This window comes from Leptonychotes weddellii, chromosome 5, assembly GCF_054177405.1.
Source record: "Leptonychotes weddellii isolate Sample4059 chromosome 5, ASM5417740v2, whole genome shotgun sequence".
Classification (NCBI taxonomy): domain Eukaryota; kingdom Metazoa; phylum Chordata; class Mammalia; order Carnivora; family Phocidae; genus Leptonychotes; species Leptonychotes weddellii.
In genome coordinates, this window is record NC_138373.1 from 74,051,961 (window position 1) to 74,067,444 (window position 15,484).

General features: G+C 37.6%; 1 protein-coding gene across 1 annotated transcript in view; it reads right to left on the bottom strand.

Annotated features, from left to right (window-relative positions):
* Window positions 1-4,516: 4,516 nt before the first annotated feature.
* LOC102745240 (ovostatin homolog 2-like) overlaps window positions 4,517-15,484 on the bottom strand; it is a 41,411-nt gene continuing 30,443 nt past the window's right edge. The window contains 12 exon segments of the mRNA XM_081819448.1: window positions 4,517-4,656; window positions 5,104-5,178; window positions 5,779-5,881; window positions 6,912-6,980; window positions 7,342-7,432; window positions 8,494-8,618; window positions 9,072-9,281; window positions 10,282-10,493; window positions 11,265-11,430; window positions 12,273-12,347; window positions 14,138-14,294; window positions 15,071-15,152. Coding sequence (XP_081675574.1) covers window positions 5,126-5,178; window positions 5,779-5,881; window positions 6,912-6,980; window positions 7,342-7,432; window positions 8,494-8,618; window positions 9,072-9,281; window positions 10,282-10,493; window positions 11,265-11,430; window positions 12,273-12,347; window positions 14,138-14,294; window positions 15,071-15,152 — 1,343 coding nt within the window. The 3' untranslated portion in view covers window positions 4,517-4,656; window positions 5,104-5,125.

Below are 15,484 nucleotides of genomic sequence, written 5' to 3' on the forward strand. Positions count from 1 at the left end.
TTTTTCTACCAAGGAGCAAAATCATTCCAGATGCTGTCCCAGGAGGCATCTCTGTATAGGGCCTTAGTCAGATTTGGTTCCTATATCTCATTGCTAGACCAAAGGAGTGATCTGTGGTGTGTCCTTTATATATTCTCCTCTATGGCAGAAATATTCATAATTCCAGTGAGTAAGGAAAGGGTTAACGTATAGGCAGGGAGAGGTAGGGGACCCCTAGCTGGGCTTTGAAACTATTCCTGGAAGGCAGAAGGGCTAAGCCAGAGTGAATAAGAGAATAGACCAGACCACCTGGCCCTGGATGTTAGAGAGTTTTTCTTTGGTGGCTACATCGTAATCACAGAAAATGACCAGACCTCAAAGAAGTAAGTCATTAAGGATGTTATCAATAGTCCTTGCTCAAAGTGGCATAAGAATCTCAAGGCCACAAATTTCCTGGTCAAGTTCTCGATAAAAGACTGCCACTAAAATCCCATACTGCCAACCCATTTGGGACCCCTCTAATTCTAGAGAGCTTTATCTTTCCTGCTCTCACCCTCGCTCAATAAACTTTCACTTCACTTCACCCTCTTGTGTCCCTGAGATTCATTCGTTGACTCTGTGAGACAAGAACCCTGCAATCCTTCAATACCACTTCTAGAAGTGTCGGTGGCTATTGGCTCTCAGACGAATTCAGCTCTAAAAATTTCCCTCAGTATCAGAGAGACTTTTCATCCAAGTTCCCCCTTCTCTGTAAGACAGCTTGGTTTCCCATAATGGGTGCTGTGGTGGTATAAAGACCTGGATCCCTAGCCTTAAGATGGGAGAATTCTAAAAGCCCATCCCAGCACCAAAGCTCTCTATTGGCTGAAATTTTTACTGGGATCTGTCGCAGCTCAACTCCTCTCCCTGTACAATCCAGATTCTTTTATCCTCCACTGGTGTTATTCTTTAAAGCCCTCCTTAGTCAAACCCCCTACACCCAGATTTCCATCTCGGGAACCTGACCCCATGGACACCACCCACTGTCAGAGGGAACTGAGATAATGTGATTGGCTTAACAAGTATGATTCATCCAAAAGCACCCCGAGGCCAGAGCAAAACACAAGTTCCTGTTTTTCTAGTTGCTCTCACTGCCAGGAGTATTCTTCCCTCAGAAAGCCATGTAGTTAACTCCCTGCCTCCTTCAAACCTTTGCTCAAATGTCACTGCCTCAATGAGGTTGAACCTAAATCGACCTACAATTCCAGTCCTTCTCCTCTTCCCATCTCCTTGGACATTCTGGATCCTCTCACCCTTCTCTACAGTTTTTATTTTCCATAACACTTATCACCTTCCAATTTCTTACATTTTGCTTATCTATGTTGCTGATTTTATGCCTATACATATGTTGTTTGATTCTATTACATGTATTGTATATCTCTCCCGTTAAAATGTAAGCTCCACAAGGTAGCTGTTTCTTACTATTTTCATTCACTGATATAACCTGACCATCTAGAAGAGGTTTTTGGCACATATAGGCACTCAAGACTGGTGGTCTGAACTAAGGCAGCATGGCAGTGTGGCTAAAAGTGGATCAATGAGTCATTCATGTGGTAGGTCAACACAGGTCCATTATCAACAGTAACAAGTAGAATGTGGGAGATGAGACAGGGGAGGGGTTAAGGCTGATACTTAGGTAACTTTTTAGTGATGATATTGTCACACACTGAGATAGGGATCTCAGTAAAAGAACCTGGTTTGGAGGTAAATGTTGGATATTATTGAGGTACCTGTGGGACATTTGTCTAAAGTATGGTAGACAGTGGGATTCATGGGTTAAGATGTAGATAGGAAGGCATATATTTGGGAATCATAAAAATACAGATGTAAATTTTAGTTTCACAGGATTTTTAATGTGTATAGTGAGAAGAGAAAAGGACTTGCTAGAATCATGATGAAAAACATGATTTAATGTTTGGGAAAAGAAAGTGGAGCTAAGAAAAGATCAACAATTATCTGACAGTGAGAAGGAAATGTGTACATTATGGGGAGGGAGGAATCAAAACTTTAAGTGATGATGGAAGAAAAATAAAACAATAAAAGGAAAGAGGCTGAGACCTAAGAAAAGAGAAATAAGAAAAAAGTTGACAGAATGAGGAGGAGGCCAAAGAGGATGAGACTTCTTTTTTATTTATTTATTTATTTTAAGATTTTATTTATTTGTTTGACAGAGAGAGACACAGCGAGAGAGGGAACACAAACAGGGGGAGTGGGAGAGACACAGTGAGAGAGGGAACACAAGCAGAGGGAGTGGGAGAGGGAGAAGCCGACTCCCCGCTGAGCAGGGAGCCCGATGCTGGGCTCGATCCCAGGACCCTGAGATCATGACCTGAGCCGAAGGCAGACGCTTAACCACCTGAGCCACCCAGGCGCCCGATGAGATTTCTAGAAGACAGTAAAGGGGATGTTATGGTTAAGTATTTCATGTACTTGTTAAATGTATACATAACTTATTTCAAAAGGCAAAAAAGTGTGATTACTACATAAAAACATGGTAGAGGGAACGGATTATTCCCATTGTCCAAGTACTTTTGTGTAGAGAGCCAAGTGTCATGAGATGCTTTGATAGCATGAGCCTCATCTAGATCAGAGCTATACATCCTCCATGAAATACTCCCTGGTGGTCTAGTTTACTAAACATCCCTTCTTAAATACACACACATACACACAAACACACACAATCACATCAAAACTTGGCATTTCCCACTGAACAATGAAATGGCATTTCCCATTCCTAAACTGGAATGTCCAATATGCTCCATTTTATATTAAAGTGTGGACCAGGGAAATGATTTTGGTTTTCTGTCCAACATAAACTGGAAAGGGGTTTCAATGCAAAGGGCAAGCCACAGAGCTATATTGGTCATCAATAGTCTTTTATTCTTCAGAAGATATTTAGATCTCAGTTCCCCGTCACCTCCCATACTCACCAAGAAATTTTGCAAATGTAAACATTAAATTCTAGACTTTCTCTGTGCCTTGAAGCATAGTCAGTGGTAGACCTTCCCATGCTGTCCTTGTCTGCTTAGAATTTGAGAAACAATTTTATTATGTCAGCAGACTATTTAATACATGCCAGGTAAAATGAGGATTGAGGGGCACCTGGGTGGCTCAGTCAGTTAGGCGTCTGCCTTTGGCTCAGGTCATGGTCCGGGAGTCCCAGGATCGAGCCCCAGGATCGGGCCCTGTGTCAGGCTCCCTGCTCAACAGGGAGTCTGCTTCTTCCTCTGCCCCTCACTGTGCTCGTGCTCTCTCTCTCAAATAAATAAATAAAATCTTTAAAAAAAAAATCTTAAAATAAATAAATAAAATGAGGATCGAGAATTATTTAGGCAGAAAAAAAAGTTTCCCACAAAAAGACACTATTTACCACAAGGCAAATTCCCTTTATTTTACTTGAAACTTTAGCACAAAATTTACTGGAAGAGTCCTATTTTCCCGTCAGTGAAATCCCCAAGTATGTATAGAGCCTGAGGTGTTTTTAAAACCATGAGTACTGATGTCATAGCTATGCCTCTGATGGGCCATGTTTTGGTAAAATAAGAGAACCGAGAAGGTATAAAGAAATTCTTAACACAGTGAAATAAACTTTTGTAGCACCAGATGTGGACTGACACCAGCCGTTTATCTATGATGAATCAATTAATAGACATTTATTAAGAGCCCAATTGTAATTTAGGCACTATTAACAGTATACACTGGGCAGGGAGACTACAAAAATAAGTAAGTCTAACCATCGTCTATTAAAATACTATATTTTTAATTTGTTGGGTACTGATGATAGATCGAGGACACTCTGTTTCCAATTTTTTTTTTGTTTTGTTTTTAACCCCCCAACTGGAGAATTTATGTGTGTCTGTTTCTTGCCTGTAGCAGCGTCTCAGCAGGGTTAGAAGACTGTATGAAAGTCAGTAGAGAAATTGTTTTCATTTCTATCCTTATTTTCTCCAGTTTCTTCCTGCCTCGGTTTTCTCAATATTAATTCATTGCTCTATCGGTAGTGTTAAGTTGAGCAAAGGATAGACATTAAATATTGCTTTTCAGTAATAAGTGACAAGATCAGTATAATAAAATACTTTTTAAAAAAGATAAAATACCCTTGGATTACCCTCTCAATCGAGTATGGGAACTCAAAAAAGCCACCAGTTAATTTATGACTTTCTAAGTTCTTCTCCCCCATCCTTTGATGATATTTCATGGAGAAGAGTCTGTGTGTTTTGTGTTGTGTGTGTTTCTTTCATTTCCTTGAGCTCATATGAAGTCCTCTCCAACTTAGTCCCTTTCCCCCACATTCACTGACCCTGGTTTTCTTGCTCTTTCTCTGGATATTGTAGGATTCCATATTATGTACACCGTAATTTTAAAAGCTTAAATTCCGAATTGATGACAATAAATAGCAAATTGCCATCAAAGAAAGTCCTGAGTTTTCTAGGATGAAAATTATGTATAATATACCGAAAGAAAAGAAAATCACAGACTCAGATGAGAAATGAGAGCACTTTATGGGATAATAAAGAAATAAAATCTGATAAGCAGTCATGGCAGATTACAGTATATCCAGTACAGGAGGTGGTTCATGGTTTTCTTCCAGGTTTGATAACAGAAGAATGAGTTTGTTCAAAGTAAATAGTTTTCCACCTGGATTTAAAAACATCGTTTAAACAATAAATAACTGTGGGTGTGTATATATAAATAAATATATAGATATAGCTAAGCAAACATACATATATGCAAACATACACAAACACACACATACATATATGATATATATGTGGATATGTATACATATAGGTACTTATGTAGTTAATGACCTATCAAGCTGTAAACAAAGATGAGTGATTTTTAAAAATGAGACATGGATAAAAACCACATATATAGTTGTAAATTCTTTAAAGCTATTTTAAAGAAATAAATAAAATCTTAATGACTATCAGAATACTCATCTGGTGCACATAGCTATTCAAACCCTGTGACTTACCATAGACTTCTCTTTGCTTCATCCATTGTATCTTTTTTAGGTTTTCACTTTAGCACCAGATGTGTTTTCAATGGTTTCAATGTTCTCGATATTTGTAATTTTCTTACCTTTTCCTGAGCTTTATTTGTCTCACTGGGAAACTGAAACACTGTTGATGTTGTAAGAAGCAAGGGCATATTCATCTGGAAAATAAAGGGAAAGTTCACCCTTCTTAAATCTCCAACTTTCTATAGCCAGATTAAGACATAATCTTTCCAATAATTTTACAAGACAGTCAATCACTGCTTGACAGACTTGGACATTCAACGAGTAACTAACAGCATTGACCTTCCAGGGAAAATTTTTATGGTCTTTACAACATCTTAGTAATTGTTTTGGAACCTAATCTATCATGACTTTCCTATAACTTTTCAGAATACTGCCTGCTCCCCTTCTCAAATCAAAGTCCATCCAGGTTGCATGAAATGGTGAGTCTTGGAATTAACACAACAAAAATAACAACAAAGAGACCTTGAGGCTCAGCATGGTTTGTATTTCAAGTTAAAGGGGAGATCTCTCACGCTGTATCAAGAGGATTCCAGGAGTTGAAAAACTCCGGTAACTGGAAAATGACCCAGTCAGAAGATATATCAGGGAGGAAAAAATATCAGTATATAAAGTAAAACCAGTCATCATTTAGGCTTTGATGATGGAGGATGATTTTGGAAAATTTATGGGCTCAGGGAGTCTTAGATATAGACATAATGTTCCGTAGCTTCAGGGCATGGGCTTTGCTTGCCTACCTTTTTCATAATAATCATAGATCATAACTGGGGCTGGCTGAATGTTGGATACAAGGTTGGTTTGCTCAACAGAGAAAGTAAAATGGTTTGCCGTACCAAAAACCTGTAAAGATAGAAAGTATAAATATATCAGGTCTGCATCACACAAAGACACAGATTATAAATACATTAGGTATAAATACATCAGCAGGTCTGCAAAAAGAAAACCACGGAGCAAATTATGTCCAGAAGTTCATGATTTACCTAATTAAAGAGATCTAGGGTATCACGATCTTGTATAATGACAAATAATGACAAAATAATGAGTTTGGTGACATTAAATTATATGAAATTTTAAGTTCCATTGCTTATACTGAGGTGCAAGAAATCTAGTTGAAAGCATTAGGGTAATGTAGGCATTTATGTGAATGGTAATGATGTACATATAGAAGGGATGACTCTAAAACTCATAGCAGCCTTTGTTGGAGTTCAGGTCAAACTATAAAAGGATTATATGTCTGCTCTGTGGCCATACTATGTTACATGCTGTGAGGAATGAAAAACAGGGAAATGCTATTTCTGACTTGAGTCACCTAGTAAAGTAGCCAAGGCATATATGAGATAATGTTAGAGTCAACAGGGAGAAGATAGATTGTCAGTGGGACTGAAGAACACTGATCATCTTTAGTGTCCTGTATTTTTTGACAAATCCTCTCATATATACAGCTGACGTTCAAACAATGCAGGGGTTTAGGGCACCAACCCCTGTGCAGTTGAAATCTGCATATAAATTTTGACTTCCCCAAAAGTTAACTACTAACAGCTTACTGTTGACCGGAAGCCTTACCGATAACATAAACAACACATATTTTGTAGGGTATATGTATTATATCCTGTATTCTTACAATAAAGCAAGCTAAAGAAAATGTTACTAAGAAAAATCATAAGGAAGAGAGAATATATGTCAATCCAGTATTGTACTGCATTCATTAAAAAAAATCCTGTGTGAGTGGACCCATACAGTTCAAACCTGTGTTGTTCAAGGGTCAACTGGATATATATTCATTTACATGTGAATAAGATAACAAGCATCCAATTACCTTCAGAAAAGAAGAGAAAGCCATGGAAGAAAAAACAGTTATTGCTCAACTTACAGTTTCCAAGTAGAAAAGAACATGGTCATTCTTGACTTCAGTCTTCATCACTTGGCCATTGTTTTCAAGCTTTATAGAAATTGGCAGGGAGGGATGGAGAATAAATATTAAAGAATACCTTCCCGTATTGAATGTTTCATGCTTTTTACTTAACCGGTTGTCATGAATCTACAGTATGGATGTTCCCATGATATTTTTATAAACACAAGTAGGGACTAAATAAAGAGCTAAATTATGAACTGTGGGAAAAATGACTGCCAATTGCTACAAATTAAGAACACTGTCTCTCCAGCGTTACGGCAAAAATAAACATGAACTCTGAATAAATTTGTTTAAAGGAAGAACTGCATGACTTTATTTGGCTAACGAATTATTTTATTTACACACCATTGCTTTTTCTGTGCTGAAAGTGTAGACCTCTATTATTTACCTCCTCAATGGATGCCATGACTGGAGTAAATCCTGACAGCATCTTTACATCAACAAGGACCATATTGGAGTTATTGCGAATTCCAGTATACCTGAAATTTAAAAACAAACACAAGTTTAGACAACAGTCTAGAAAAGTGACCTATCTTATGGCAAGGATAGTGGATACATAGATACGAACTGGTTATATGTCTGGAGCAAAAGCAAAAAGCTCTTGAAGAGGGAACACTTGAAGAAAGTCACTCTTAAACATCTGAGAATAGGCACAACTAGAGTGACAATAGACACATAAGTTGGAATAAAGAGTGAATTATCTGGACCTGGAATCTCCCCAGTCTCTTTTAAGCTTACCTGAGGCCTCAAAGTCTTAGCTTATAAACAAAAGCTGATAAATTCATATCACATATACCTATGTTAGCCTTAGATTTGCACAATACTTAAAGGATATCTTTGTTTAGAAAGCAAGATGTTGGCAGAATCTTAGTGTAGGCATGTCCCCAAGCCATGTAGATTACGTCCCTAACTCTGGACAGCATTGTTGGGACACGAAGTTGAGAGTTCCATGGTGTATGTAGTTCTTATCTCAGCTCTGATGTTTAAGAGATTTTCATTTGGAAATCCTAAGAAAAATCCCCCAAATGAGTTTTATTCACTGTTTCCCCACATATTAACGAGGGCCAAAACTCTCTGGCACCTATAAATTATATTTTAATTCAAGAGAATTATTTTGTCTACTCCAAAAAATAAAAATCTAAAATTTTACTCTACACAGTTATAGAATAAGCATCCCTAAGTTTTCTGATGCTGGCCCACCTGTGCTTGTCTTTAAGAGGAAACATGGTATCTCCGTTGTCCAACTCGGACAGTACTTGCACACACACAAAACAATGGAGGCATTGCTGGAATATCAGTGAGGCAGAAGCTTTCAAATTTGTACTTGCCTACAGTATAAATCTTACTTTTGTAAGAACTAAACTGTGACATATACCCAGAGAGCTAGAAGGAGACTATGTTATAGAAATATCACCACCAACATATGAACTCATCGGGGTTACCATCATAATATTGATTTTGCTACTGTTTAAAACAATTATTTTTTTCATCTATTACCCTCTTTCTAACTCAGGAGTTGATATCAAAATGGGACACTTACCTGAGGGTTACTGTCAGGTCAAAATTACTCTGGAATGTATCTGAAGAGTTTTTCTTGATTATTTCTAAGGAAAGGGAAAATCCAGATGCTTTTTCAGGTAGTAGTATATTATACCTCAGGGTACTCTAGAAAGAATAGCAAATCAGGAGACAATCCTTTCATTTATCCTGTAGTAAGAACTGAAGGACTTATTTTTTCTCTATTTTCATTATTATTGCACCTTATTTTACATCTTTACCATCAGGGATAAGGTAAAATGTAATTGTTCAGTTTTCAGAAGATGCAAGAATTTTTACATAAACGAATAATCTTGACATGATGGAGAGATGTCAGAATGCTTTCTAACTGTGACATTCTTCAAGAAACTCCTCAGTTATCCAGCTATGCTTAAGAGTAAGTATCTCTTCGTAAAATAACTTGCATTTTCAGCTATTGATTCGAAAATATCAATGAGACAAAGAACAGAGATAATAACGGAAATACACAATGGTAAAATAACACTCCATCTATAACTGAAAGGGTAGCCTACCTCTTTAACTGGCAAATATTTGTCTCTGTTTCAGGTAGATTTCTATTACCTGGATAAATGCACAACCTTGTCCTTCCACATCTACTGTGTATTGTCCACGTGCTTTTGTTAGTTCGGACCGCTGGACCAGTAAGCGATTGTCATTGTTAACCTGGAAAATCTCATTGGATTCTTCACTGCTAAAGGTGATAGTGTTTTGATCATCAGAGAAGGTGAACTTCATGTAGTGGGTTATGGCAAGAAGACAGACGGCAGTATCCTGCAAAGAACAGTAGAAGCAAAGATCTAAGCTTGTTACGATGAAATATAAGTCATCATTTGACCATGAACTTTAAGTCAGTCCGTAAAAATATTCCTAAGTCAATGGAATGCCAAGAAGCAAATCCTAAACAATAGGAAGATACATTTGCTTATGCAACTGTTGTCATTTAGTCTCCCTCAACAAATCTTAGATTTCAGTAGTCTAAAGGATTTTACAAAGTGTAATCTCTGATGTTGAAAATAGTGCCCAATCTTTCCTAAAAATAGACCTAATGTAATATTGTTTATATAACATTATTATCATATAATAATATTTACATTATGTCAATTTGCTCAGTATTTTGGCTGCCTTGGACAATGCTTATGCCCATCGATCTTTGAGGAAAGGAGTCAGAATCAGAAAAGGATGTTGGCAGATTCACTAACATATGGTTTTATTCAGAAACTAAGGCTACAGCAAAGAAAGTAAGGAGGGAAGTAAAGATTTCCTTTGTGGGAATGAAACTGCATTTCTTTGAATTTTAATTTTTTTCCTGTTAAGACCTAAACCACTATTCTTTTTATACCCATTTCTTCTGTTACTCATTCCTTTCCTTTGTGTTTCCCAAAGTATACACCACAAAAATAGAGAGAAATCTTTTTCCTTGGTTGGTTGATACGTAGTATCATAGTATATCATTGGATATTGAACTTATCATCAAGACTTTATGACAACAATCTCTTTTAGACCTATATGCTATTTCTGCGTAAGTGGAGGTATAAATGAGTCATAAATTCCTTGAAAAGGGGCTTAGTATATTCATTTGTGTATAGAGAATTCTTACTAGTGACTGTTACACAAGAATGGCCCAACAAATAGCTGTTGACTAAATAATAGGATACATAATATCAAATATTCTTCATCTCAGGAGGCATTTTCTGTGATTACCTTTGCTGTCTAGATTATTGAAGAGTAGCATTACACATATTGTTATTAATATCGGGACCACATCAATTACCTGAGTGGAAGAGAAGCCCCCATGGGAGTTCATCTGTTGGGCAAGCCACTGCACAATCTTACTCGCATGAGTGAGGTCGGGAGTTTTCTTGGAAAGCACAGCCAACAGCACATAACAAGTCTTCTCAGTCTCAGCAGAAGGTGCGTGAGGAATAAAGGATGGAGATGCTTCTGTCTTGGGTTTCTTTGCTCTTTCCCAATAGATTACATTATCTGAGGAAAAGGAAGAGTTTTCACATAGTCCCTATAAGCACCACGAATTACACATAAGAACATGCAAATTCCATTCCTGGCCTCTGCTGTGGGCTGAGGTGTGTCCCCTCAAAATTCACAGATTCAAGTCCTAATCTCCAGTACCTTAGAATGTGACTATATTTGGAGGTAGGGCCTTTAAAGGGGTGATTCCATTAAAATGAAGCTGTTAGGCTGGGCCTATGACCGGTGTTCCAATAAGAAGAGGAAATTTGGATACACAGAAGGGATACCAGATAGGCAGGCACACAGAGGAAAGCCCATGTGAAGACAGAGGGAGAAGACATCCAACTTTAAGCCAAGGAGAAAGACTTTAGAAGAAACCACACCAGTTGACACCTCAGTCTTGGACTTCTAGCCTCCAGAACCATGAGAAAATAAATTTCTGTTGTTTAAGCCACCTAGTTGGTGGTATTTGGTTATGGTGGCCCTAGCACACTAATATGGCCTCCCATAGCAACTTCCTAAGGTTAAAAATGGTACGTGGTCTACGGCATGGTCATCATGCTTGATTTCCTTTACTTCACTCATTTGGAAAGAAACTAGCAGAAAGGAGAAAGAGGGAAGTAGAAAATATATAACGTTCTTTAAAGATAAAGGGGCCACTGAGAAATTCCGTAAGAGAAATAGAAGCAAACTATAGTGAAGATAGGGTTCCCATATGATTGCGAAGTAAGTTTCATCGCTTTATTCTCAAGGTCATCCCCGTTAGTAAAAGTGAATAATACTTACTTGTTTTGGTAGCAGATTGATCCAGGATCTGCAGTAAGGATTCCACTTGCTTCTCTCTTTCAGCTAATGCAAAAGCATAAGCCAGAATTGCATGGATGTAGCCATTAGTGATCCCATCTTCCAGGGCCTCCTCTAGGCAAAAGAGCCCATTTCGTAGAGCAGGAAACTAGACAAGAGAAGGATAATATATTTTAAAATAATACCTGAGTACTTCATAAGCTTGCTGAATATTTAATCATTCTTTAAAGTGTATATAGCCTTGAGTTATATTTTACATACAAACCTATTCATATACACACATGCATTGTACTTTATAAATATTGTTGGAATTTATTTTTAATGGTGATATTAGGATTTGGGAAATAAAATGTGTAAGTAATATGAAAATAGTAGCTTTATATCTCATCAGTTATATTTGAATTAATAATATGTATTTCTTCTATGCGGCAAAGCATATGAATGAATTTATTTTTAGACCAAGGTATTTTAATGCCTAAAATAGAGGCTTATATTTCTAAAGATGATTTTCGAGATATACTAATGACAGTGAAAATTCCTGCTATCTTAGTTCAGGAATAGATTTTTGAGTCAGATAATCTGAATTTGGGATTGGGGGTAGCCAATGTGAATCATGCTTAATTTGAAAATGTTTACACACTGAATTGGCTAGACAAACAGAATATTGGGTTATTTATATACATAGAATAGGGGTTCTTAACCTGAAATTCATGGCTGAACTTCAGGAGACATTTCAATACCCGAAATGGTATGAAAAGCTTCTGTGTGTGTGCAGTTGTGTATTCTCCCTAGAGAAAAACTCAAAAGAGTGCTCATCACCAGTTTCTACAAATCAAAAAAACTTTGAGCAGCATTCACTTAAGGGGTGGTAATGAATTAAACGCTCTCTTGATGTTTCATTCAGTCTGAGAATTTCAGATCACTCTGAATCCATAATTGATTTAATGTGCATTTAAGTGACTGGGACTCAAGAATGATGGGAAGCCATACAGTGAAATTGAGTCCAGCTTCAAGGAAGGCTCCAACAACATACGCAGTGAGTAAAATGTCCTCTTCTTCTCCACCCTAAACAGAAAGGGACAATTAATCAGACAGGACAGCAGACCACAAAAAAAAAAGAGCTATTCTTCTGAAGTGAAATGAAGTATGAAAGAAACACTAGAACAAATACCCTTATTAAAAAAAAACAAAAAAAAAACCTTAATTGTAATTTTAAAATTAAATGGTTAATAACTGTGCTATTTAGGAATCCACCAAGATTCATTATAGTAATGAAATAAAAAATACCATTAATCTCAAGTATACTAATGACATATATCATCTATTGATGTGACCTAGTCTTGGGCATGAATTCCAAGCAATTCATATGATTTTATTTTACTCTATTTGTTGTTACTTTGGAAAAGCAAACAAAGAATTTCTATTGCGGTGGGGCAGAAAGTTTCTGTGAAGCTGCCTGAACGTCCCTGGAAAAGTATCCTAATGGCTAACAATAGTCAGGTCTCGTAGATTCTTACAGTGTAAAATCAGAAAAGCATTTTTAAGTTACACAACTGTAAACTGACAGTGCACAAAAATGCCGCGGGGAACTTAAGCCTCAAGTAAACCAGCATCCACACAAGAGATTCTGATTCAGTCAGGAACAAGACACAGGGAAATGAATGAGTACTCTAATGATACTAATGCAAACAGCATTCAGATGGCACTGGAGATCCACTGATCTGGTATAAACCTCTCATTTTCTCTATTTAAGCAAAAGGTGACCTCTTTCTTCTTTAGAAAATGAATATCCGAGGAGCTCAGTTTTCAAGGTGCAAATAACTGTAGAAGGAAACACTAAAGTAAGATGTGGGGATCCATTTAAATTACACCAAGTTCTATCCCCATTCCACTGCAGTATAGGTTTTTATTTTTCCTTTGCTTCTTACTCCTTCCCAACTCTACACACACACACACACACACACACACATACACACAGTATAACAATTTGAAAACAATTTGCATTAAATGAAATTCCACACAGAGTGGCCATTTGTACATGTTTTGAAGTGGACTAGCTTTACGGTCCAACATCCAAGAATAGGGGTGGTGATTAAGAAGGATATAAAGGGAAAGCTCAGACTATTTCAGATGATATTAGGGGATGCTAAAGTATCATAATCAGAGGGATTGTTTTCAGAGGGAAATACAAAAGTTAGGAGAATAAAGGACACACAGGATGGAATGGAGGTGGAGAGCTATCTGCAAAGACAGGAAATCAGAAGGGAAAATGCCTAGTGATTTACCTAAATATGGAAAGGGAAAGGGAAGGCGAGGGTACCATCAAGGACATGGTTCATCAAGGACATGGTTCATCTCAGTTGCATTTTGACCTACAGCAAACGAGGCCTTTATGGTTTGACTTGAGAAGGTATCGGAAGAGTGTTTCACTGAAATGCTGTAAATTATTAGATATTCTTCCTGAACATCCATAAATAGGAATGAATTCCCTAATTGGGGCCCCGACCCTTGACATATTGTCTGGCTCCAAATTTATGGATGTTTCCTTTCTAGGTTTCTTTTCTCTTCCTTCTCTCCTGTTTTCAGTTTATCCACTGAAGGAGACTAGTTGTATGGAAGAACTAAAGACGGCAAAGCAACCCACAGATTCATGAGGAGTTAAGTCTAGCTAGGGTTAGCACGCATGTAGTGGAATGATCCTGTTGACCAATACACCATGGGCCTATGACTCCAGCAGACTCAGAAAGTGTAATATTCACAGGAAAAATATTCCTGTTCCAAGTTACTTAGATCAGAGATAGGAAAGGTAGGCAATACAAAGGGGCAAGGAAAGCCTCGTTCTGTTTGTCTCTCACCTCCCAGGCATTGTTGAAAAGCTTGCCATCACTTTTAAAGCAGCCATTTATTTTTTGTTTGCTTGAAAGCCAGATTAAGGTCTCTTTTTGAACTTGTTCGTCAATGTAAACATATTCCTTCATTCTCTCTAGTGTCTTAAAAGTAAGGGCACTGAGCCTGTAATGCAAATCACCAGTTAGACAAAAGTTAGATAAGAAAGAAATGTCATCTACTCCAAGGGTTCATCACCATTGTTCCCTTTGGATAATGGACGCATCTAATTTGGCTAATGCTGACTGTGAAGAATCTTTACTGATAGTGCATTTTTCCTTTGGGTCAAGAAAATGTTATGAATATCAATATGTAAAAAGAAGAGTGGGTCATTTCAGCATGTTTACAAACAAGATTCTTGCCTTATGGTTCATTGGATTATCTATACATGGAGATGGAGTGGGTACAATTTGGTGGGGCCTTCTAGGTTTTTTTTCTTGTTTGTTTTTTAGAGAGGGAGGGAGAGAGAGAGAGAGAGAGAAGGGTGGGGGGGGGCAGAGGGAGAGGGCGGGCCCAATGGGGGGCTTGATCTCAAGACCCTGAGATCATGACCTGAGCCGAAATCTAGAGTTAGATGTTTAACTGACCGAGCCACCCAGGCGCCCCTCGGGCCTTCTAGTTTTACTTTCCTCTCCCCTGACTATCTACATGGGTCTCTGAGAAGTGTGGACTAGCCTGTGCCATTTTCAGGGGGATGTCAGTAAATGAAACTTTTAGGCAAATTGACATGGTCGCATTAGAATCAGAAGAATCAAACACTTTAGCTTCTCCGATTCATCTCTGTAAATTCACTTTGAAACCCATTTTGCTTCCAAATCCCACCATATTCAATTCCCTCAGACCGTCTCATGCCCTCCTCAGATCACTCCTATATTATTTAAAATAAAATTTTCATCTCTTACCACATGCTTCCTTTCTGATTCCTCTGCCGAAACACACTATATGAACCATCATAGTTTTTGAAAGACAACTGCTTTTGATAACCTAAAGTAAAAAACCATAAGAAATTATCTTTTTAATCTAAGAAAATTAGAAGAAAAAGAATGGCATAGTACAAGCCCCGTGTTTGGGTTTTAGACAGACATAAATTACTAGATTGATCATTTCAGGTTTAATTTCTGAAACTCAGGGTCTCTATTCATAGTGAGAAAAACTAAGTCCTACTTTATAGGGTTTTAATGACAAGATATTACATGTGATTATGCCCAGCTCAGTAACAGGTACTTAACCAATCGTTTAATACCGTTTCGTTAAGGTTAACTGACTTCTGTGTTATCTTTCTGAAAAGAAAACCTGAAGGAATTATACCCTTGGGC